The sequence below is a fragment of the Mizuhopecten yessoensis genome, unplaced genomic scaffold (assembly GCF_002113885.1).
Source record: "Mizuhopecten yessoensis strain PY_sf001 unplaced genomic scaffold, ASM211388v2 scaffold10831, whole genome shotgun sequence".
Lineage (NCBI taxonomy): Eukaryota > Metazoa > Mollusca > Bivalvia > Pectinida > Pectinidae > Mizuhopecten > Mizuhopecten yessoensis.
The window spans coordinates 930,923-956,914 of record NW_018408743.1 but is presented as its reverse complement, the minus strand read 5'-3'; the positions used below and the strand labels follow the sequence as shown (position 1 = coordinate 956,914).

At 40.2% G+C, this 25,992-nt stretch overlaps 1 protein-coding gene and 1 long non-coding RNA gene across 7 annotated transcripts in view; one reads left to right on the top strand and one right to left on the bottom strand.

Annotated features, from left to right (window-relative positions):
• The window catches only part of LOC110462797 (delta-like protein D), a 101,811-nt gene that overhangs the window by 73,326 nt on the left and 2,493 nt on the right, over positions 1-25,992 (top strand). For 4 of the 6 annotated variants that reach the window (XM_021516978.1, XM_021516979.1, XM_021516977.1 and 1 more), the window contains 8 exons: positions 6,983-7,019; positions 16,408-16,564; positions 16,802-17,098; positions 17,978-18,038; positions 20,028-20,285; positions 23,113-23,173; positions 23,816-23,946; positions 24,264-24,647. In XM_021516978.1, the coding sequence (XP_021372653.1) occupies positions 16,505-16,564; positions 16,802-17,098; positions 17,978-18,038; positions 20,028-20,285; positions 23,113-23,173; positions 23,816-23,946; positions 24,264-24,647 (1,252 nt within the window). In that variant the 5' untranslated portion in view covers positions 6,983-7,019; positions 16,408-16,504. Of the gene's footprint in view, positions 1-5,551; positions 5,885-6,982; positions 7,020-15,546; positions 15,691-16,407; positions 16,565-16,801; positions 17,099-17,977; positions 18,039-20,027; positions 20,286-23,112; positions 23,174-23,815; positions 23,947-24,263; positions 24,648-25,992 lie in introns of those variants that run through there. The other 2 variants (XM_021516983.1, XM_021516981.1) reach the window with 2 other exon arrangements.
• LOC110462798 overlaps positions 2,441-25,992 on the bottom strand; it is a 64,187-nt gene continuing 40,635 nt past the window's right edge. The window contains exon 2 of the long non-coding RNA XR_002464317.1: positions 2,441-3,158. This is a non-coding gene — a long non-coding RNA (uncharacterized LOC110462798). The remainder of the gene's footprint in view (positions 3,159-25,992) is intronic.

The window sequence follows — 25,992 nt, the reverse complement described above, 5'->3', positions numbered from 1 at the left end:
GTTTTACTTATGATGATAGACCCGTACCTGGTCTCTGAGAATACATGTTATAAAAGTATGATAACAGAACCATACTTGGTCTCAAATTCATGTTTTAAAAGTATGATACCAGAACCATACCTGTTCCAAGAATAACTGTTTTATTGGTATCATAACATAACCATACCTTGTGTCAGAATACCTGTGTTATAGGTATGATAACAGAACCATACCTGGTCTTAGAATACCTGTGTTATAGGTTCAAAAACAGAACCATACCTGGTCTTAGAATACCTGTGTTATAGGTATGAAACTGAACCATACCTGGTCTCAGAATACCTGTGTTATAGGTATGATAACAACCATACCTGGTCTCAGAATACCTGTGGTATAGGTATGATAACAGAACCATACCTGGTCCCAGAATACCTGTGTTATAGGTATGGTAACAGAACCATACCTGGCAGTTTTTAGGTTCAATAATAGATCACACCTGATCTGAGAATAGATGCGTATGGTAAATATTTTCTCATTACAGGTAATCCAATGTTTTTTCGACTGTAAGGTAACACTTTCACACAAACAGGTGTTTCAGACCAATAAATTATTCAAGATGTGGATAGTAGTTTGATGTTCCACAGTTTTTGTAAAAAGAAAAATCTTGCTTCTTCATTCTGAAATGTTACAGTGCATGTTCTAGAAACTTTGGTGTAGATTTTCTTTGGCCCAATGGAGNAACGGATTGCCAACATACCACAATATATGGCTTGTTTTCACGTTTTTGTGTGAAAAACGATGATATTTCAAAGGCTCTAAATTCATCACGGTATCATAATTTTATGAAAGTCTATCATCTGCTGCTTGCGTTTTATTGATTGCGGCTTCTCTATTTCTCTTGATTTCACGTCACATCACCTCCTGTAGGGAGAGTCTGATCAGGCAAATCTTCCAGCCTAAAATACCACTTTGATCAGAATTCCTCTTTGCATGTAAATTTACACTGACTTGGCATCCTCAAAGACATCCCTGTGGGTCTCTGTAGGTGTGTAGAAGGAGGAGGTGTCATGGCACCAATGAGCACACCATGGGGGGGCCATCTCCCCAACACTTCCATCAGAGCCGTCCAGGGGGCCATCTCCAAACACCATCTCTGACCTACAAGGAATATGACTCTACTCTGTCATTTTGGCTGCCAGACAGGCAGAACTTTTGGTGATTCTGTGTGGCAATATTATCATCCATCAATGTAGACCGTTCAGGTTCGCTAACAATATGGCTTCAGAAACTGAAAGTGCCAAAAATCCATTCATGAAATATTGAGTAGGTTGCGTATAATTGTACACCAGTGCAGATATATTATGACTGATGTCAGAAAACTGTACTAAATAATTCAAGGATCCAGAATACAATAAAACATTGTGTCGATATTTTAACTTGTTTCTAGGTAATCTTATTACAGTAAATTGATTCCCCCCAACACGACTATTTTTTACCGATTTCAATTAGATAATTACTTTAATGGTCTGTTATAAATCTAATCGAAGACATCAATGTAATTTGTTTTTTTGTCATAATAGTATTTCTATTGTGTGAGTTGATGCCTGAATGAATCAAATAAAAAAAAAAAGCATTATTAGCATTACAAGCAATTACAAGCAAAATTATCACTTCTTCAAATGGAGACTCAAGTTGTCTTCCCTTCACTTTTGGTTTGTCAAATCATGTGTTGGTACTTTTTTACTTAAGCCAGATTACAAGTTTTTTGTTTCAAGGCCTTGAATTATCTTTTGCTCCTCCAGAAAGAAATAACTTAGTTCTACAAATATGTCCACATACTTATACAAATATGTGGGTCGGTTATGTGACCGGGACTTTAGTCTGGAATGTTTCCTGACAAAAGCCACATAATGAACATTTATGATAGACAATGGGGCTTACATAACAGAACCTTGTCTGATACCCTGGTATACCTATCCACAACACTAATCAGGTGTCAGTGGCATCCAAGACAAGGATAAACAAACAAATAAATATTTCAATGGACGTTCATTGTCTTGTATCCTACATAACTGCAGTTCATTGGTCTATAAGGACATGTCTTACATTGTACTGTTGGTGGTATGTCTGCTTTATTGATATCCGTGATATTTATTGACATAAGCTTTTTTGACATACAGCCTTCATTGATATAAACTTTATTGACAAACAGCCTTCATTGACATACAGCCTTCATTGACATACAGCCTTCATTGACATACATCCTTTATTGACATACAGTCGTCATTGACATACAGCCTTCATTGACATACACTTTATTGACGAACAGCCTTCATTTACATACAGCATTCATTGACATACATCATAATTGACATAGATCTTTTATTGACAAACAGCCTTTATTGACATACATCCTTTATTGACATACAGTCGTCATTGACATAAAACCTTCATTGATATAAACTTTATTGACAAACAGCCTTTATTGACATGCAGCCTTCATTGACATAAACTTTATTGACAAACAGCCTTCATTTACATACAGCATTAATTGACATAAAGCCGTCATTGACATACAGCCTTCATTGACATACATCATAATTGACATAGATCTTTTATTGACAAAAACTTAATTGACATACATCCTTTATTGATAGAAGCTAAATTGACATAGCATTTATTGACATACATCTTAATTGACATACATTATTGGTCGACATACAACCTTTATTTGCATTAACTTAATTGACATACAGCCTTCTTTGACATACACTAAATTGACATACATAATAAATATTACTATAAATAGGTGTCCTTATTAAAGATGAACTTTATTGACAGGCAACCCTAATTGCCAGACATCCCTTTATAATAGAAGATATTCTTGATTGTAAATTGGCTTAATTGACAGTTGCCGTTTATAATTGGATAAGCTTTGTTAATATGTGGTCCTTCTTGACAGGTGTTCCTGCTGATTGTTCATCCTTTTTGACAGATGACCTTTGTTGTTATTTTTTTCTCGTTGACGATTGTTCTCTGTTGACAGCTGACGACCTCTGTTGACAGTTGCCATTCGTTATTAGTTTGCTCAGTTCGTCCGTATCTTTGAAAAAACTGCTGAGAACCAACACATTCAAAGAGTTCCCCATTTCCTGTCGGATGTCTCCACGCCTGGCGAAAGCCTACAAATAAAAACATTATTACAATTGCAAAGTATATCACCCCAAAAACCGTCAGTTATTAAATGAAGCGAATAACTGATTTATCCGATTGCATCATATTTGACCTTCTGACCTCACAGTTCTGCCTCTTCATTGGCTTAGCAGTCGGCTGCTGATACTGAGGCCTCTGAGATCCCTATTGAGGGTAAATACAACAGTTGTAATCACAGATAAGGCTTGCTATCATAACAAACCGGCCTGCTCCAGATGTTTCGATATTGTTGTACCAGTAGGGGGACACGGTACGCCATTACTATTTAACATGCGCCTATCGGCAGTCAAGTCTTGGCTAGAACATTCCTCGGTAGAAATTTTCCCACAGTATTCACTTACACATTGCATCAGGGTTTTAAATACTCGCGATCCTTAGTAAGGCCAGACCTTTAAAACACCCACCCACCTCAGTATCAAGATACACATTACGGATCAGGGAAAGGATCACGGCAAAATGTCATTGATATACCACTGAGAAAATCCTAATAGCTATTGATGATCTATTTATAAACATTACGGGGTTACGAGTATATTAAACATCAACACCTTTAGAATGTGTTTGAAGTTTGGTTTCACATGTAAATAGCATGGTCATACAAACCTCCCTGATATATGTGACTCAAGCGCTATCCGGAAATATTTACAGAACATCTCTCTTGTGTCGCAATCAATGAAATCATGGGAAAGTTGGGCATTTCATCTTTTTTTTCAATGAAAAAGATAAACGAGAAAAGAAATTGCAAATACCAGTGTTTTTGGGTTTAACGAACCTCGTGATGGATGGTTCAGATAGTTAGTGACATCGAGTGTTGACCGCATCCAAAGATCATAAAACATTTAGATGTACCAGATCAATTGGGTGAGATTTCATTACTTACCTCACGATAACGGGGAAAGCAACACAGACACTGGGAAGATAAAATTTGTCATTGGGAGGTAATAAATGACTGGTCCCCCCCTCAAAAGATGCGTGCTGCTTTACCCCCTCCCCACAACATGTGCCTAACATTCCTGAGCTTACTGTGGGAAAATCGCTGGTCTGTAGGGTTGACATAAACTTAAAAATAGATTGCTCGTTTATAAATTGTATATATTTCTCAGCGTGATCTATGTGTGGTAGATCGGTCTGTTCGATATATTGCATCACGTAAATATGGTCAGAAATAGACAAAATGTATGCTTTGTCGTTGTTGAGATTCAGTTTGGTTGCTCGGGATGAATTCGAAGAGGACGTTTCTATCTAGAAAGGTAAAGGCGTAGGAAAATGTACGAGGCCTCATTTACACGAACATTCTTAACATAAATTAATTCTTTAACTTAAGTTTTCAGTAGAAAATCATTACTGAAGATAAGGAGATTTTTCTTAGCAAACGATTCCTCTTTAACTCCAATAATGCTTTCGTTAAAGGCAGTTCAGGAACGTTCGTGAAACTGAACCCAGATTTAGCTCAGCCGGTGAGTGTTTGTGTACACCTAAGGAGTTGGAATGTGATATGTCGGTGTGTATAGAATATTAAATATTTAATAATTGAAAAATTATGGATAATGAGACTGTCTTTTTTTTTTTTTTTTACTTTCGTGAACACGAAATGACATACACAGTAAAGAGCGTGACATCGATGAAAGAGAATCGAGTGATAAATGATTGAAGACGAATATCTAAATAACATAGTCGACAGCAATACGGCTGGATTTAACACTAATTGTGGTTTCACGTGTATAGAGGCTTGACTTATGGGAAATTAAGTGGCATTCGATGTTAGCGATACCCTGGGACGGTAAAGAAGTGAGGAGTTTCGAATGACGAAGCGTTCGGCTCCGTTGTCATGTCGTACTGTTTGGGGAAGTAGTAGTTTACAGTAACAGTTTCCGTGTCAAACAAATCAAGATCGAACGTCGATAAACTTGCGACATTACAGCTATCAGTATTGCCATTGTTTCTGATCACATGCATCAGTACAAAGCCCCCAACTCCCCGGCGATCTAACCACTGCCGTTTACGCCCCAGTGACTCTCCTCGGTCGTGTTTCGTTGTCTACAGATTCATATTGCTCTCAAGGTCAAACACCCTGTCAACTGGTTTTAACTTCACTTAACCAAATTAATGAAAACATTGGATGGTTTGGTGTCATTATTTTTTTGTTATTTATCTATTTACCAATGTGTATCTTCAAGATACCATCCATGTCATTTGTTTTTGGGCACGTCCTCTAGAAGCCAGGGATGTTTGACATAGCTGACGAGTGTTGATTGACTAATCTGTCTTTGAGGTGCCGTTTAAATGTTTTGTTCTAACATTCAAAGAGTGGGGACATGCCCAGCATTGTCCTGGCATACCTACCTGCATTAGTTAAGTGTTATATGTGGCTGTTTCTAGAAACACAAACAAGCGTCCATTGTTCTTTGTAATATGCTCATGTAATACACCAGTTTAATTTTAGACCTTGTTAATCAAGGCTGTGGATTTTCGTTGAGAAATAGTTTATCATAGAAGGAAATCGTTTTCCGTTCGTTTTAATTCCCCGACTTGGAACACTTTGTTAATTTACATTAATCACAATCGGTGACTGTGAGTCTGTGTTGCAAATAAGTCAACTTGAATCAGTGGACTTTTGTCGGTCTGTGTGAATGGGTGAATTGTCGAACGGTGCGTCGTGCCATTATGTAAATGAATGGTCTAAGCTTCAGACACGGTAAGTAACTCTGATATATCCCTCGGAGACCCAGACATTGTTGCCGAAAATAAGACATTATAGATAACTAACGATTTCAACTGGCCATGTTAATGGGAGAATTACTTCCGGAACAGCGAAGCCAGACGGCTATTTGGTTGAGACAATTCGCATCACTCGTCTTTAGTCACATAGTTCGCACAGAAATACCGAAGGGGAATTATGTGAAACTTCACATATAAATGTTAGCGTTTACGTGTCGAACGTCAAGTATTGAACCGGATTTTTTTGTGAACGAAGTTTTTATGTCGCTCATTCACTTTTTTATCTCATTTGTCACGTTTTGTGTTCGGCATTCTAGTGTGTAGCTAGCATTTCCAATAGACATTCGGTTTACACCTTGGGATCGCTTTAGTCACGGAAGAAAAACAACATCAAACTTTTAATTTATTTTGTCATTTGTGTTAGTCAAAAGAACTTGTATTGCGTTCATATTTTGTAACCATTTTGTCGTGATAGAGTCATTCTCTCGTGCGAGGAACGGTCTTGGTTCTACAAATATGTTTTCATTTGTAAAGAAGTTTTTAAATGTTTAGTTTTTTTATTAGAATACACTCGATCTATAGAAGTAACTGAATTCGCAAATATTTAGAAAAAAAAATTCAAACACGTTTTTGTGGCGTTATCTGTATCAAACATTATTGACTCGACGACTGTTTGGTCAAACTAAAAACAAGATTATACAGTTGATCCTTTCTAACGGGCTCCGACATTCAGTGCCAAATCAGAACTTGGTATCGTGAACACATGCTGTTTTATCCTTGTCCTACTCCAAACTCTGCGTCTTCGCCCTATATGAGACCCAGTAATTGCCTTGTTTGTGTCTCCGTGTGTCCTTGTTTGGATTTAGGGGTCTGTTTGGGTACGGTAGGTTTTCGCCTGGTGTATCTGTTACTGGTCACACGTACCTTGCCGTTCGTTTGATCACCACACACTGGGACACACGTTTAACGCTATCGTCAAGTTACCTGTTTAGTGTGTAATGAAAACAATTTGAAAGCTTTCATGGATTTTCATGATATTAAACCATTCAAAATATATTTTCTCTATATCTTTCAGGATCTTCCCTGGATTGAAAAGGCAAACAGAAAAAAAAGTAAGACTAATTTTCCACATATCTTGTTCCTTCAGTCATAAAATATATCGGAGTTACCTCCCTTTAAACATAAAAGACCAACGCTGTGTGTGTGTGTGTGTAGTGGGTGACCGTTATTATTTACGTAACTAAAGATACAATCCTATGTTGGACACTTTTATTGTAAATATTTTCGTCTTTATCAGGACTATCGGTGCTAGTGGGTCTATAATGACGTATGGTCACCTATTTAAGAGCGAGACGTACATACATTCAGTTTTCCTTGAGTATCGTTAGCTTACCTCCTCAACTTTTATTGTGAAAAGAAAAACGTATGTCTTGAAAATCTTCACACGATATGTATCTTCCATGTTGTATTTGTGCCATAAACGATTATCTTTCAATTATAAAATGATTTTCGGTACTTTTGGACAAAAATATCGCTTGCGCTTTCCACCATTAAGCTAACTAGGGCGCTGGTCCTCTGGGCGGGACGTGTTATCTTATCTTGGCCCGAACTGTCAACTCTACCAGGAATGGTTTGGCATAGTTGTGGCCAGACCACGAAGTCAGGAATCGGGAATGTCCATATTTACACCATATTTGCACGTACTGTTCGAAAACTACATTAACGTGCATTAGCACTGATAAAACTTAGAGACCATGGCTTGGTGACTGTGGTCACCCTTTTGACAGGCGAACCAACAGATCAAAATATCCCCTCCATTCCCCTCAGCGCTAATGGGAAGGCCGCCGTACGTTGGGGATTCCCTCCACCAAACTAGCTCCTTACTTTTTTCCATGAGTGTTATATTCGGATTCCTTGTCATAGTTTATTGTTTATTGGGTAATTTTCATTATGACAATACTTTTTACCCAGCGCAATTTCGCATATCTGCCTTTGCCTCCTCAGGATAGCGAGACATTGGTGGTTCTGTCTCCCTCCAGGGAGTAACTCGACATATCAGACACTGTCTCGTCCCCGGGTCAACTTGATTTGTATGACATTATCCCAGGTCTAGTCCGTCCTCGTCGGGATAATTTGACGGTCCTCATTTCGTCTCTCCCCCAGGGTAACTGGACATATCTGACTCGTCTAACTCGAGTAGTGATAGTCTGAACCTTGTCTGTTGCCCGGGATAACGAGACAGGTCGGTCGTTTCGGCCAGTGCTCATTACCGGAATATAATGAGGATGCTTTGTAGTCAAAGACCATAGGGCCACTTTGATGGCACCAGCACCAGTGGCCAAAAGGACGATGGTGTGTTTCCCATCAGTTGGTCGTCACTGTCGCTTTAACTTACTGTACACACAGCTCCCCCGGGTCCTGGGTCCCCCTCCCTCCGCAAACAAACGCCGGTGTTACACGTGTAATACCAGAGACTTCAATCGAGGACCAAATCTGTGAATTTGGAACTTGTTACATTTCAAAGTCGTTTTAAGTTTCGGTATTTTGGCTTCATTGATAACAGCTGATGGTGTTAGTGCTGTAGCACGCGGGCACGGGGAGAGCACGAGCCAAGCGTATCAAATATCGCGTGAGAACGGTTCCCACGTGCTCCAGTCGGCCACAAACTGCTCCCAGATGGTTTAGTGTGCCGGGTAAATTATGGCTGACATTCACTCATGTTAGTAATTCGAAAATGAGTTGTAATGGACAACCGTTTTTCTACATCAGTGGCTGAAACAAGGCACTGCTTAGCGCCAGAATGCAGACCATTTCCCTTATCCCTTGATTACAAGAATCTTAACATCCTCTCCCCCCACTCCCTTAGCTTTAAATTCTCCCCCTCTCTAAGCTTTAAATAGCGAATAGTAAAATAAACTTAGGGAGGTTGACATCTTGACACTCCGGGATGCCATGACGGATTGTGGGCCTGTTTCTGTTGACAACAGGATTTTGACAAACTTGTTCGTCTGGCAGTTTTCATGATCTTGGTATAAACAGCGCAAAGGGATAAAACAAAACTGAGGATGTACTGTATGTTTTCACAAATAAATGGCTACGGATGATTGTGAGTTTTTTAATTTAATTAATTTTGAAAGTAAAAAAATGAAGTTCGACAATTTCCACCATCAACGCAATTGCGTTAGAGCGTGTAGCGGTACCCTTATGGTGTAGTTATGGCGGCCCTCTCCCGGTACCTAATTACAGCTCGCATATATAGCACGTTGGTTTTGTTTGAATTTTTAAATTGTGCGAAAGACTTTTAATATTTAATGAAAGATTGGAGTAAACTGGTTGGGAAGGTTGTGCGGCCTCGTTCCCATGGTCACACTAGTGGCGATCACACTTGTCGTGTCATCAATGTCCGTTAAGGAGACATTGTACGTCACCAGATCTGCCTTAAAGTGACAGAATTCGTCCCAACACTTTGCAATCAATTTCTCTTAAAGTGACACAATCTTTCAGAATACCATGCTGTAACCTTCTCTTCGTGACAAAATCCGTCAGTAGCTTCCCCNCCCCCTCCTCCCCCCTTGTAACCAGACATGCTATTTTTGCCACCTGTTCCGAACTATTTTAGAATAACAAGATTCTGGCAAAGTTTATTTTCAAAGTAAAAGATCGTTCTTTACCAGAAAAAACTCAAGTTCGATACAGAACAATATCATGGTCAGACAATCAATGGTCAGGTACCTGACAATAAATTAAAATAGGAAAGAACAGCTAAGCACCAAACCCTGGTGTGTGTGTGTGTTACGTACTTTACGGTCACCTACGTCACCATATGGCGTGGAAAAGTGAAATGATTATGTAATAATTCTCTCCTGGAAGAAACAAAAACCATCCCGAATTCATATTTTTTGCAGTTATTAAGTAAAATTACGTTTTCATCTCGGGTTTAATGACGTTGGAGTTTGAACGGAGATTGCGGGAGATAGGTTTATCTGCGACTCCGCTGTTTGTAGATCTGTTGCCCCGGGGGTAGAGAGACTCCTCGTCAGTTTACGATTGTACAGCATCCTCACACTTTGTGTGGGGTGCTCTGATAATATGGCTGGGTCTTATCAGTAGACGTATAAATACTTTATGGCGTACGTATGGAAAATTCTTTGCAATATCCCTTGATAACATGTTTGAAATTTCTGGCATCGGTTCGAAAGTTTTGCTAATGTTTGAAACTGGAATAGCTTTCATTTTCGATATGATGAAAATTATCCCTGCGGCTTCATGAATGAAATTATACCGTAAAAAAATCAACGTTATGATAAGGCTCACCTATCAAGACAGTGCATCGCTTAGCTTGCGACCTTTGACATAAAAACACCTTGGTGCACTTTTAAGCACACCCGGAAGCGAAAGTAGCCACTAGAACTCCAGGTAATCGGTCCAAAACTGTTGTTTTGTTTATCGCCTTTGATTAAAACAAAGTATCGCACTCCATGGTAAGTACTGTAAAAAAACATGCAACGAATGCCGCTATTTCTTATCGTATCCAACATTTTCCATATACGTTAATTTAGAAAATACGTCTGTTCATCTAACCGAAAACAACTTTCCGTGGACAGAGGGAAGTGGATTTTTCAGACATGTGGCGAACTTCGTATGACAGGCTGTACCAATCATATGGCGACAGAACGGAAGTTGACCTATTCAATTATATGGCATCTGGGTTTCGTCAGAGTATATACAAGGCTAAAGCGATATCATGCTTTTTTACTTACATACACGTCTGTACGCGTGCCATCTTAGTAGATTGACGAATCACAGGCGACTTTTCGTTTTTGAGTTTGCGCAGTAGGACCGGAAGTTGAGGACACGGCTAAAATTTAGCAACCACACGAACAGGTTTTATTGTTCTCGATGATTTTGAGTTTCTTATAAAAACGTTGAAGGGTATCAGTCTCAATAGCATGAACTGTGCTTTAAAACGTAACACTGACCCCCTTTATACCGGGGTCATAGTCGGCCCCTAAATTCAAAGGAGCAGCTGGCGAAGGCCTGGCCGTATGTCCGGGGGTCGCAAAGAGCCCTTTGTTATGGCCCGCTAGGCACCGCCATCCTCTGTAATGCAAATATCGCCAACACCTGTTGCACCACCGAACTGTGTGTCGGGTACCGGACAAAGCTCGGTCCTACCTGCTCATTTGGTATCCTTCAAAATGATCAAAATTCGCATTTTTTAAACTAGTGATAGCTATAAGTCCCCTGTCCTTGTGTATATCGGGCGGGTCTATCACCGTTTATTAAAACTTATAAGAACGTTTTCCCCTTGAATTTTATTCTTATACGGTCTCGAGAAAAACCGCATAAACCGGCTATTTATAGCCAACATACATTCGTAAATGACGTATAAGTCGGTCGGTTGACATTAATAGGAGTCCCTAGTTGTAGGTTGTGCTGTTCTAATACAAATGAGACACGGCAAAATATTGAACTTGATCTTTTACGTCGTAGCCAGTGTTGAGTCAACAGATACATTGTCCACCTATTTTTTAAAATAAAACGTGATGTATATGATTTTTTTTATAATTCCACGGTATTCATTTCAAAAATCGTTCTGAACTTTATCCAATATGCCATTCCTGTATAGACTGAATTTAGGGTTAATTTCTTCATTAATGTAATAATCTTCTGTATTGACAGACGACAAGTCGTTCAAGCGTACCGGAATCAGTTCGCGGAAAATTGTGTGTATTTCGACTGTCGGTATTATAAAGTCAAGTCCCGCGTTTAATATTCCCAGCTTACAACAACACAGGTAAGGATAACACCTGAGGTCCCCACTTACCTTCACCCAAACAATAAGAACACCTGTTGTGACCGAACGATGACGCGGTGTATTCAAAGTTTATTATCCGCACATATATATTCACCGCTCGGTCTAAGACAAAGAACTGCACTGTGACGCCATCTGTTGCCTGTTTGTTCTCTAAGATTTGTTTGTTTTACCGGTTACGGGGCCCGGGTGTTGTGGTAGAGTACCTGTAACGGGAAAGGGCCACGACCAGTACCGTTACTGTGGCAGATGGCTAAAACCTTCAGCAGGTGACAACGCCATGAATAAAAAAAATACAGCAAAAACATCCTGGATCGAAACAAAGAGTATTCGCGCCAAACGGGCCGGAATTATCGTGGCTCATCACTGGCGCATTCCGGCACAGAAGCCGGCCGAGGTATTGCGAGACAATTATAATATCACACAAAAGGATATGCTAATTATTACTCAATTGACATGCGCAGGTTGTCAGCGCGATATCTTGCCGTACGGCGTTTGTAGGGGATGGAGTGTGGGAACCTTCTCTCTGCTCCCCCTCATTAAAATTACCTCACTTTATTATGCAAATCAACGAAATTGTGGGGTATCCTTTCCTTGAAATGCTACAGGCTAAAGTAAATAGTGTTTCCGTCGACCTCCATAATATGGCATAATATTATTGGTAGCGTTTATTTTTGTCACGATTTCGTTTTAAAATGTTTAATATTGTCCCACGGTTTTTCCCCCCTCAACCTTTGGTACTTTAGGGACAGGAATGGTGTTTTATTTAATCAGATATCACCTGCCCAATCAATCGACCCGGTTTCTGCCGCAACCAAATTGTCAACCCTTCATGATTTCGCACGAGCCAACTCTGATATCAAATGCACTGAAATTCATTATCAGAGGATCACCGTTATTTAGCAGATTCAAACAATATGTGTCATGATTCATAAATACAGAAAGTTCATATTTGTTTTATTGATAAATGAAGATGAAGTGGTCGGAATCAGCCTTGGTTTTCATCTTTTTATCATATACCTGTGTATATGTGTCCGAAAGAATCTTATATTATTCCCGCAAATAAGTTATATTAACAGTGCGCAGAATATAATTTGTCAATGAATATATATATAAACTTTCCCATTTCTTGTCAGTTATGAAGGGAAATTGACATTCGAAAAGGAAATACGAACGATTTAATCATACGTTAAAATCATAAAATGTCCTAGTGTGCTTCACATTTCATTATAGACTCATCGAAATATTGGACCTCCATTGTTAATTAACCGTATTAGAAACGTAATATGTGATCACATAATTAGATGCTCTAGCAGACCGTGATGTCATTTAACAAACTGAAACATTTATTTTTTCACACATCACATGATCAAATAATAGGAAGAATAATATAGTTTATTTTCAAATAGTCTGCAGAACATGTTACGTTTGGACCTGATTGGAAGGTTAATTAGTTTAATCAATTAATACGGCATTGTTTATCTGCACAGGTAATTAATCACTGCCCCTTTTATGTGTACTAACGTGTTTTCGGTCACACATTGATTTTGGTATATAGGAACAGCGGGTCAACTCAAACACGTCACCCCTACAGCCGCTGGGGAGGTGAGACATTGAGATGGGCCCTATAGAGTATATGTCGCCCTGGCCCCGTCTTGATCCTTTGGGTCCCTGATTAAGCCCCTTTCGGTGTTCCCACGGGTGAGCACTGTTTTTTTCTATAAACAGGTAGGTGTTATCTACCTGGCGCCGTAGCCCCTTGATTAGGGCACCTGGGCACCGTCGCGCGATCATCAATAAGCTAATCAATTAACACCCGTGCCTTGCTTTGTCAGGACACGGGAGATCGTTGATTTAATTAGCCACGACAATAGGTTTATCAACAGGTGAAAGTTACCTACCTGAGCACCTTACAATGGGGCCAAATTATCGCCACGGATCAGGCAACCCCTCAAAAGTGTCAGGGCCGATCGCTTACAAATGGCCGAAATCGTGGTCTGTCGCTGAAAATCCTTGTTTTCCGTACAGTAAATTGCCGGTATCGTTATACTAATAGCCTTAGCAAGGTACTACATCGGGGTCAGGTAACGATAACATGACCTTTTATCGGTATGATATAACAAATTGTAAAACTTATTATGAAAATATTATTGTTTTGTATATATATCCGTCGGGAAAATCTATGCAGCAGGTGCATTATAATTTTTATGCATATAAGATTGATGAATAACGGTACTTTTCTGATCTTAACTTCACCTGCTTCGTATGTCTCATGAAAATGAATAGTGTGTAATTGTCTGCTTTTCATTTTTATTTTAGAAAGGACATTTTGTAAGGAAAAAGAGATGTATTTTGAATTTAAAACATTAACGACTAAGGTTTTTATGTTAAGTTGCTATGGTAAACGGTCTTACCTGTGCGGTTTTTTTTACCTGTGAAGGTGTGTCTTTATACAGTGCGTGCTGTCTATCCATACAGCCTGCATATGAAGGAGCGACCTCATGTTTGTCAACTTTTAATTGCAGAAGGAAAATATATTTAAATAAAAAAAATCGTGACGTGTTGTGTAAGGGCAGTATGTGATTCATATAAATGGGTTTCGATTCGCTGACGCTACAGGTGCGAGACAGAAAGACAAGTGTGGTAATTCAATATATGGACGGCACTCATCATAAAGATATCTCTGCTATAGTAAATAACCTGTTGGTTTTAGTTTTCACCTATATGCAAATTACCTTCAGCTGGCGCGCTCAACGAGAAGATACACTCGAGTGCTTCAAGGTTGCCCGGCACACTTTGGCTCGTGCCGACCGCTGTCACCCGCCGCTGATTGGAGGAGTGGGAATCTAGGCTCCGCCTCTGTCGCGCGGCTAGATGGGGTGATTGACGAGGCGCACTCGAGCGAGACGCCCGCAACACGACGTACGTTTTGTAACTGCATCTTCTATGTAATGGAATGTCGAATATACTATCGTAGTGCAGCGCATCGTGCTATCGCTCAATCGCACCAACACGGTACCACGCGTTAGATTGTACTGTGCACGAGTAGTCCCTCTTACAGTTGTACTTAACACGAGAAAACCATCACTCCATTCGACATATCACTGACATAAGGACGAAACACCTGTATTGTAATTAACAGCCGAACATCTTAATTACAAATCACAGTAGCATCATAAATAGGGGATTACGGAGATGTTGGTTGAGAACAGGTACCTTTACACACAGACAGACACCTGTCAGTCTGACTAATTAGCACAGGTAATTACACACGGCTACTATTTCCGTATACAATTTCTTTGATAAGTTTTACTAATATTTAACCGTTGACAAAGTATTAATTTCCAGTGGGTTTAGGGGATGACGGTGATAAGATTTCGCCATTAATATTTTTTAATTGGATAATTTGACCTACAGGTCGTTACCAAGTTTCCTGGAGACGATCGGAGTTTCGAGTTCATCAGAATGTGAAATCAGTTTTTTTCTTTGCCATTGATTTAAGTTTGAAATAAACGCCCAGATGTCGAGACTATAAAGAGCCAAACAGGTGCCTCAAAAATATCTTATCCATCACGCCAGAATCATGAACCGTGTCTTCCCGCCAAAATTCGCCGTAGCTTTTAATTACCTATGTGTATCAGGCCGAAATTTATCCTCAAAGATGATGAATTTTATCTCGACTCGCAATCGTCGAATAATAAAACTGTTGCTTCAAACAGCGCGTGCCGCTCTCCTTATTTGGAAGGTAATTTGCATCGGTAAAGGCAGGTCAGAGCGACAGGTGTTTTGATAGGGACAGCTGAAGACACGGAACAAGTTGCTACCTCGACACAAACACAAAAGGCGCGGAGCGGCTGAGCACGTGCCAGCGTAGAGAGCCGATCTCGGAAACAACTTGTGGATATTTATGTTGAAAACAATGTCTCAAATATTAGGATTAAACTTCGGACTTATTTCTAATCAATCAGGTAGGTGATTGTTTTAGCCGTATAACGAAGGGGATGCTTCTCTGTCGTTTATACCTCCCCAATACCCTGTACCTTCAGTCGTGTGTATACGACACTTCACCGACAGATGTGTGCCCTATTTTTTTCCGGTTTGAAAAGGATCACGAACTTGACAACGATTTACCTGGAGTATTTACCTGTTTAAACCCTCCATCATAACGCTCGGAAGCCTTGAACCGCGTTGCTACCTTTATCCGTATAGCTAATATCCTAGGCATACAGATGTGTGTTTATTTTATAGCCGATACTTTTTGTTTGTTCGTTTTTGTTACCTGTGGCACTTTCTGCCTGTTGCACGTTCTTGTTCGTGTGTAAAACCGGCACGGACGGGCAAACACGTGTGCTTATGAAACGGGGCACAAATCGATTGTAATTCGTGAAAGAGTCGATCTTTTATCGAATTGAAGTCTTATGTGGAAAGGTATCGATATTTAAATTATGTAAACGTTAATTTGTGTATATAATGTAAACTAACAAATGGTAAAGTATTACCTATACAGGTAAGCAAGGATGTGGCGATTGTGTATAATGTACATGTGTCCTTGTGTATTAAGAACGAGACAATTGTCTAAGACAATATTCACCTGTACGAGTATATATAAAGTTAAACCAGTGTTTAAATAGGTTCAATTCAAACCTCTGAGTCCATTCGTTTATCACCGACAATCACTATTGTAGATAACTGTCAATCAACGGTGGGCGGAGCCTAGCCAGAACGAGGCCTTAGCCAGCTACCTACAATAATTTGTGCCGAGTACGACTAGTAAACATCAGGATGAGGGGGACGAGTACACGCTTCGTTGTGCTCTGGTTTATTACATTACAACTATCTATGGTAAGTCAGTTATTTATCTTTGTTAAACGTTATTCATCACTAAGTTTCATTTGTCTGTTTATTGTGATTTTATTTTATTTTTTATAATATTGTAAACCAACACCGTTCTACGCTACTTTGTATACCTACACCTCGGAGCATGATTCGACTACAAGCTAACGTACTATGTACCGGTACAAACTATAGTAGTTCTATATATATACATTGTTAATTTTTTGTATTTTATTCATTTTACAGGTTACGTGTACAGCAGTGTTCGAACTTAAATTATCATTATTTAAAAACGAGGACGGATTAAATACCGACGGTAATTGTTGTAATGGATTTCGTAAGGATGGGAAGTGCAGTGATACCTGTCGGACTTTCTTCTGGATCTGTCTTACGCATTATCAAAAGACGATACCCGACGATGCCTCTTGTACATTTGCCAGTGTTACAACACCTATTTTGGGATCTAACTCGGTGAATTTTAGTGCTCAACTGCCCGTCAAATTTGACAATCCTCTTGATTTCTCCATTCCTTACTCCTGGCCGGTAAGTCAGCATCAGCAGCTAAAGCGTTGTTTACACACTCGTAATTTGTTTACTGTGCAAGTCTTAGTACAACTGATCCTACACTTCCTTCAGTGCATGTAGTACACTTAGGAAACACGTAGTGTGGTTTTAGTTCGGCGACAGTTGGAGTTGTGTTTTATGACGTAGTAACACACTGTTGTGTACCCACGGCTCGTTGACAATCGCCATCAGTCTTCTACTGTCATGTGTCTCAAAACCAGTACAGTTTAAAAATTAGATCACATGTTTGACGGAGTATAGAAATAAATATAGTTATCATCATGTCAGTATAGTTTTCAGTATAGTTATCATGTCAGCATAGTTATTGTCATGTTACTATAATAACTGTCATATTAGTCGAGTTACTGTCTCATCAGTATGGTTATTATCACGTCAGTATGGTTATTACAATGTATAACATGCGTATAGTTGTCACATCACCTCAGTATAGTTGTTATATAAGTACAGTTATTGTCACAGTATAGTTAGTACTATGTCTGTATAGTTATTGTCTTGTCAATATAGTTATTGTAACAACAATATAATAATAATAATAATAATAGTTAAGTGTCGCAATTTAGTTTATGTTATATCTTTAAAGTTGCTGTCAGTGTAATTTCTGTTACACCGGTAATGCTATGGGTGTGTCTTGTTGCTGTGGTATCGCTATGGATATCTGTCATTTCGATATCGCTATGGAACAGTAAGATACCACAGTATTGATTTGCACTAAGTATACCGCTACGAGCGGGAAACAGCTTGCTATCCAAACCATAATACCTCGCCTTTCCTTTTTACTGTTAAGATGTCGGTAAACTCTTTTATCAGGATTAATTTTCATCTTTCTCTGTGTTTTAGGGTACTTTCTCTCTGATTGTCAACGCCTACCACGACACGACGCTGAACGGTCCCGCACAAGGTACGTATTCTACCCTTCCCCCTCGCCCCCTCCCCATTTCTCTTTTACAGCTTGGGACTTACCTCTCGCGTGGATTACTTACGATTGTGAAAACCTGGATATTCTGTGCCCATGATGATTCTGTGTTGGGAATGTACGCGTGTGTATTAAGTGATTGTGTAACGGACGTGGAGTCTATATCTACTGGACCCCCTCCCCTGGTACGCGGGGGTAACAGTCCCGCGACAGGGCCGTTAATATCGTCCCTTATCAACAAATGGCCCGGGGCACGTGTGTAAGCGGGCCTATGGATCTAATCAAAACGCGCAACAAAATGTCTGATGTAAAAAAAGCCTGGATCGTAATATGGGATTATGTGTGATGTTGGTAACCGTTTGTGCACTAGGCAAGCAACCAGGAAGTCGACGTGTTTTTTTCCTGTAAGGACGTGTAAAGGCCGTGCACTGTTGCAGACACGCGACCTTACCCCTTTTCCAAAAGCTGTCGGAGTACATTGGAGTAGTAGTACATATTGTAATAGGGGCGGTGTTTGGTTGTCGTCTGCAGGTCCGGATTTGGGGCCGTGAGACCCCGACACATGGCCGGTAAACAATAGCTCTACCGGCCTGATCTATAAACTCATCGATCCCTGGCAAATTGTCTTTGAAAACACCTCGGGATTATTGGGACATTGTATATACACAGAGCTTTGTAACACTATTTAGTCTGATACAGAGCCAGACTGGGTATCCACACACAAAATAGCTTGTACATGGACAGTTGTAGATCTCCACCCCGACCCCCGGGTTGCGTCAGCTTTCGGAGTATATATATATATATATTCCCATAAGACATAAGTCATGTCGTTGATCAGAACAAGGTCCCACTGGCGGGCACCTTATCCGGGGCGGGAGGTAAAACTAGGTACTATTAAACGATTGTTGAGATCGTCTGAAAACAAAGCTACTCCCATCTCCCTACCTAGATATTACCCAAACGTGATATATTCGCAGATGAATGCTACCTCCAGTGTCTGATGACTTTCCGTATCTAAGTCGCGCTTCCGTAATAGGAGTAGCAGACATGCTGAATTGACTATGAAACTGTCTCCTGATTCGTAGATCGAGTTATTGTCCAACATCCAATAAATACATACGATAACTGATGGACACGGATAGCATTCAGTATATATCCAAATCTGTCTAAAATAACTTCAAAAACATGTAACCAAACTGTATTTTGTCATCGATGTCATATTAATTTTGTAATTGAACGAGATTCAATCTAAAAACGTTTTTTTTTTTATACCAAATTTGGGTTTTAAACAGCAAACCCACAAAGGATATGAACATTTTGAGGATAACGCCCAATTCTTTTACATCAGGTCATAAACACGAGTTCACAACAATAACACATAATCTTCCCTATAAGCTTGTATGACGTTCACTGGGTAATGGTTACTGTTGTCAGGAACTATACTTCAAATCCATTTAGTTAAAATTGAAACGTAAACGAAACTAATCCCAAGAAGGTCGACCTTAACCAATGGTCATCTTACCAAAATAACATATTTTTCTGAACTGAACGCCTCCATTGTTTACCATTGCTAGTTGTTAGGAGTTTTCCCAGGGATTCCAGCGCTATACCCGAGCCGGTTTTTGTAAACACTACCCTTTCCCATGCCATCACTCACGTACCCCACTTTAATTTACTATCCAGCGATCGTGAAGAATAGGCCATTTTTTGCTCGAGTCGGGTTTAATTGTGTAGTATTGTGGGGGGAGAATGGAGTAGGGGCGCTTCATCAACAAAGGAGGGACCTGTAATTCTAGCCCAGTGTCTGGCAGGGGTGATGGTCATCCGTGGATAGCGTGACAATACGGATTAGGGTAGTGATGGAGGGGCACGCTCGCCTGGCCCCACCTGGGTCATTAGTAGTCCCCTCCTGTCACCTAGCCAGGTATCGTCCAGGTAGCGCGTTCTCACGCTCCCATGTCTGTCTATTTACAGGAAGCCCCAGAGAGCTCGTGTCGACCTTGAAGACACAGAGGTCATTGGATGCTGGAGGGAACTGGCTCTCGTTCACACACTCCACGAGGTATACGGAACTCAACTACAGTTACAGAGTATACTGTGACGACAACTATTATGGTTCCGAATGCTCCAACTTCTGTCGACCCCGAAATGACCCGTTTGGACATTACAGGTGTGACGAAACAGGCCAGAAAGTGTGCGTGGAGGGATGGGAAGGTCCTTATTGCGACAGAGGTAAATATATATACGTGTATGCTCAAATACTAGCAAATGTCTATATAATGTAAATAATCACAATTACATGTAGGATAAGATATATACTAGCTTTTAAATTAAGCACCATTTTACCTCCCCGTCCACACACGAAGCTCAAATTAACACATCTAGGCTCAAATTCACGCATCTGTGCTTAAATTCACATATCTAGACTGAAAAAAACATTTGTGGGCAGTAATGTTTGCAGACAAATGCACATAATCTCAAATATTCAAATTTAATGATAAGTATTTGGGTCGTAGGATAATGGCTATTACCAATTTAAATTTTTGTATCAACTGGCGACACATAGGTCCAGAAATACCCTCGAATATGCGTTTCTTCAGGCAGTACTCGGCTTTTACAAGTTATACACACATACCCACTCAATTTACCCTGAAATAGCAATGTTTGTGTACGCAATCCTCAAAATACGCTTGAATACCCGTTACAACAGACAACAAACGTCACATAACGAAATCGTTACAAGTTGTATGCGCTCCATCTTGTCCTGCGATACCCCCTTGGCATAGGTAGGCTGTAGTTCTGTTTTCTGTCTATTTCTTTGCATAAAATACACCCAGGGTGTGTATATAATCTCAAATACAACATGTTAGAATCGACAACATTTGATTTGAAACTGACATCATCTTAGTGTTCCGGTTGCCAGCCCCTTCTAGTGCATAGATTGTAGACCGTTATATCGTGTTAAGGTTGACATCACTGTATACCTGTAGAAAACATCCAAATCAACATCATTATATACCTGTAGGAATCGATCAAACCATTCAATCAACATCACTTTATACCTAGAGGAAACATCCAAATCAACATCCCTATATACCTGTAGAAAACATTCAAATCAACAGCACTATATACCTGTAGAAAACATCAAATTCAACAACACGATATACCCGTAGAAACCGTTCAAATCAACATCACTGTCACTGAACAATTTTACTACATCAAACTCGACATCACTGTAGGAAACATTTGGGTCAATATCACTGTATGTAATGAAGACTCAAAATCCTGGATCACACTACAATGTATCCGAGTAAGATCAGCATTACCGTAAATATGTCGCCACCTAGTTAACAGCAGTGAGGCTGTGTAGATCATGTAATAGCAGTGGAAACAAAACATGCCTGTAATATTACTTTCAAAAGAATGTACCAACCAATAAACCAGACAAAAGCCAGCTAAACAATACACGCTCAACATCTCCGGCACTGCCTACGACAGCATACGTGTGGTCAATAGACGCTATAGAATTGCAAGTCTGTACACAAATTTGTCTGAAATACAACACGTACAATTGTAGTTCAAACATTTAGCACCCATTCTTCATTTTTACTTCTGTGAACGAACAATAATGTATACGACAAAGTATTAAATACTTTCCTGTTATATTGGCACTCTAATTGAATATATTCGAATTATGTCATACATCATACAGAGGGAGACAGCTTTAAAGTTTTTAATAATATCCGCGTGTAAAAGTGTAAATGTTGAATACTAGAAAGTGGGTATGAGACGTTTCCCACCTGAACTAGATAGCATATCAAATATCCAATGAAACGTAGCGTCTGTGCCATCTGTTGCTTCCCGCCCGATAGCAGACGACTGACTCCACCGTAATCTGCCGACAAACCTAGCGGACAATTATGACTAGTGTTTTATCGTAAATCAACCAACTACCTTTAAGTAAAACCGTGGAATGGTTAGAAAATCGATTGCTCAGAACAGACATATACACGCGATCATGTGAAAGTTTGCCTATGGTTTTCCCGTACAGCGAGATGGTACACCAACCTCATCAATAAAATATTGTATGATGGTTGTGTGTTTCCACGTTTACCTGCCCAACAGTGGCTGTCGTAGTACCGGTGTTTTAGATGTAGTAGCGAACCGAACACGCCCTCGGGTAAAAATTACGGTGCATGAGCGCGACCCGATTTGCATGAATCGAGAATTGAAATGTTTTGGTATATGACCACAATAGCGAGCTCTGTGTACGTGTCTACCCGTGGATGTCGACAGCTGGGCGAGCATTCCGTCACTCGGTTCCGTACAATGGCGGGCAGCTGGCCTGCTGACTACTGACTCAGTCCTAGCCTACAGATGTCACTGTGCAGTTTACTTCCCATAGCTAGGCATTGTTATCCCCTCCACACGTGCAAACAAAACACATTTTCGTGCACATGATGATGTTTATAAGTACTACCGTACAATACACGCGCGTACATATCAATCACTTACAACAGCGAGAAATGACAAACACTTAGTACACAGTAGTATTAGCACACAGCAATGACAAAAACACTCATAACATCATACATTGAACCAAATTATATCTCTTGAAATATTTTTTCACGGAAGCAAATTAGAAACCTGAAATAATTGTTATATATTAGTTCTGACTGTTTAAAGTTATGACTGACTTAAATGTTAGATATTATCGGTTCGCTTTAAAACTTTTATAACGCAGAACAAAGGCCCGGTCTGGTGGGGGATACTGGTCACCCCATTACCGCTCCCAGACCAGGCTAGCCGCGCACGTGTTTTTTAAGAAGCCGAGTTTTAATTGAGAACACACTGTATGTAGGATGTTTAGATTACTTTCTCAGGAAATTAGAAAATAAAAAGTCGGGTGATAATGGCGTTATAATGAACAGGTCGGGTTAGGAGACCGTCAGATACACATGAAACATGCAATGTTGGGTCGCCAGCTTTTCTAATAAAGTGTGTTCCGAGTGATCCATGTTAAACAAAGTTTAATGGTAGAACTTTTCTCTCCTTTCAGCAATCTGTTTACCGGGTTGTCATCCAGACCACGGCTTCTGTGACGCCCCGTACGAATGCAAGTAAGTTGAAAAACCGAGTTTCTCTTCCCAGGCACGCACTAGCAACCCCTCGCGCTCGGCAGCCATGATTGATTTGAATGAGAAAACAACATTCAACTGATGGCGTTCTCAAGCCATAGTTTGTAACGAATCGTTGCGTTGGAGGATTGCATGTTTAGTGTGAACATATTCATACCGTGAAATGCACGTGCTGCCGTTTACAATTCTTACAACTTGTCAGCTGATATGATCTAGAGCCACACCAGTTCTGCCTATAGTTTTACTAAATAGCAGTGCACGTACCAATCGAGTCTACACGTGCTAGCTGCCCAAATCGTTCACGTGTAGAATAGGTTTCCCCACTGAAAACCATCTCTGGTGGCAGGCACTTGAAACTTTTATGAGTAGCCCTGTAAATGATTTAATGCACTTCCATAAATGTCAGAACAGTTTGAATATAGTATCCCTTTTATCCTTAATACAATAATGAAAACAACATTTCTGACCACTGCAAGAGTTTCAAAGACCATGACTGGTTTAGATAGTTTAAGAGTTTTGTTAGACACTGAACCGAATATATAATAATCAAAACAGTGTTCTTGTAATCATCATTATTTTTGTTAAGCTATGATTTGAGTGCTAATGGTTGACCTGGTGTTTCAGTTGTCGGATGGGCTACAAGGGTACGTTCTGCGAACAATGCGAGAAATACCCCGGATGTATGAACGGCACGTGCACGAAACCATGGGAGTGTATCTGTGAAGAAGGCTGGGGAGGACTCTTTTGCAACCAAGGTACGACATCTTTACAAAACATTAGATCTAAATGTTAAAATTAATAGAAACAGAATTGCTGAAAAGGCTAGCACTGTAATAAAAAGTATTCTGGTATTTAGAAACAGAAACTTTTCTGATTGTAAAATGCTGTGTCGTGCGTTTCCAAGCTCATTAATATGAATTTAAAATATCCATGAAGACATGATACCGACATCTTGTAATGTTTTCGGGTTTATAACGTTGAACAAGTGTAAACGCTCTCCTCCTCACATTGTGTAGTTATTGCTGGTTTGTGATATGACACCCTGTCACAATGTCCCTCTCTTCTCTTACAGATTTGAATTTCTGTACCCACCATTCGCCCTGTCGTAATGGTGGAATCTGCACAAACACCGGTCAGGGGAGTTACACTTGTACCTGTCAGTCCGGCTTCATGGGTACCAACTGCGAGATCGAAATGGACGATTGCGAACAACAGCCATGTCAAAATGGCGGCACCTGTCAAGACTCGGGGACCGGCTACAAATGTAAATGTCCCGACGGTTTTACGGGCAGACGATGCGACACTCTAGCGGTGTCGTGCGAGAATGAGCCGTGTAAGAACGGTGCTCCATGCGAGAACACAAACACCAGCTACAGATGCACTTGTCTTCCCGGATATACTGGGTACAACTGTGACGCAGAAATCAACGAATGCGCAGCCTACCCCTGTCTGAACAGTAAGTTCAACTATCAGTTTTTGGTTTACTGGTTCAAATTCTGACTCCAATTGGAGTGTCGTCTCATAGATGCTTTCTCATTTTCACAATAAGACGCAATTGTTCTTAGCCTTCTGGGTAATAGGGTTTGCAGATGTGGGTAGAGTTGTGGGTAGAGTTGTGTGGAAATGTGTCCTTGGAATATGCCTCTGACACCACGGGTTGTAGTGTTTCGGGTTGTGTTACCATGGGTATTTGTATATCTTGTAGGTGTTTTGATGTATAATTTGGTACCACTGGTATTGGTAGTGGTACCAGGTGTAGTGATATCTTCCTGGAGCACGCTGTAGTGGTAGATTTGTCCGTGGTAGGGATTGCAGAGTAACTACTGTAGCATATATGTCTCTGGGTTAGTAGGGTACTGATTCTGGCACGGTAGTTGGAACACAGCAGGTGTCGCTACAGTAGTACGAACTACTGGGATACCAGCACAGCTCTCAATAACACACGCTCACCGATTTCACTACAAACACTAACCATCTTAGAAATGGACTTACTATCTTTCAGTGCACTTCTTACGACCTTGGCATTTCTCAGTTTTGTTGGAAATACATGCCGTGCAGGTAGATTTTACACGCGTCTTACTCGTTCCAAATGAGTTTGCTGGGATCATCATGATTTTGGGTCTCACTTGTCCACTAGTTTTACTTTAACCTGTAATACTCCCAGTGGTTTGACTGGGACCGTGTTCTGTGTAGGTGCTTGTGCTTTGTAATGGGGTTTGCTGCAGCCTCATCCATTCCAAGTTTAACAGGACATCCACATTCCAGCGTCAATAACAATAACACGGGTTTACGCACAAATACTACCACATGGCAGATATTGTGCATTGTAGGTATTCCAGTATTGATCGCGCTGTATATATGCATTGGCATGTGGCTAAATGGAGCAGAGATTTTCACATAGTCTGTGTATGAAATGTTGGTCCAGTTTCCTACCAGGAATAGATCTCGTATGCCTACTACAAACGAGACCGGGGAACCCTTGTGCAGTTGGGAGCGATTTGTTGCCTTTGTTGTTGTTGTTGTTGAGACAAAGAAATACAAAAATGCTTTTCATTAAATTACACTGGAGAAGAAGAAAAAATCCTCTACTGTTTTCTGGGGCTTGCAGGCAAACATATGTCTCGCCGTCTGTTGTAAAAGGCCTCGGGTGTCAATCCAAGTTTGAAACAACAGAAGGTTTGACAGATTCTTGCCATAGTAGTTTTGTTTCTCCCTTGCCAAACAGTTTACCTACAGAACAAGGCCAGATACTGCCGATGGCTTCATAGCAAAACAAACAAAAAACTGTCCAGTTAATGTAA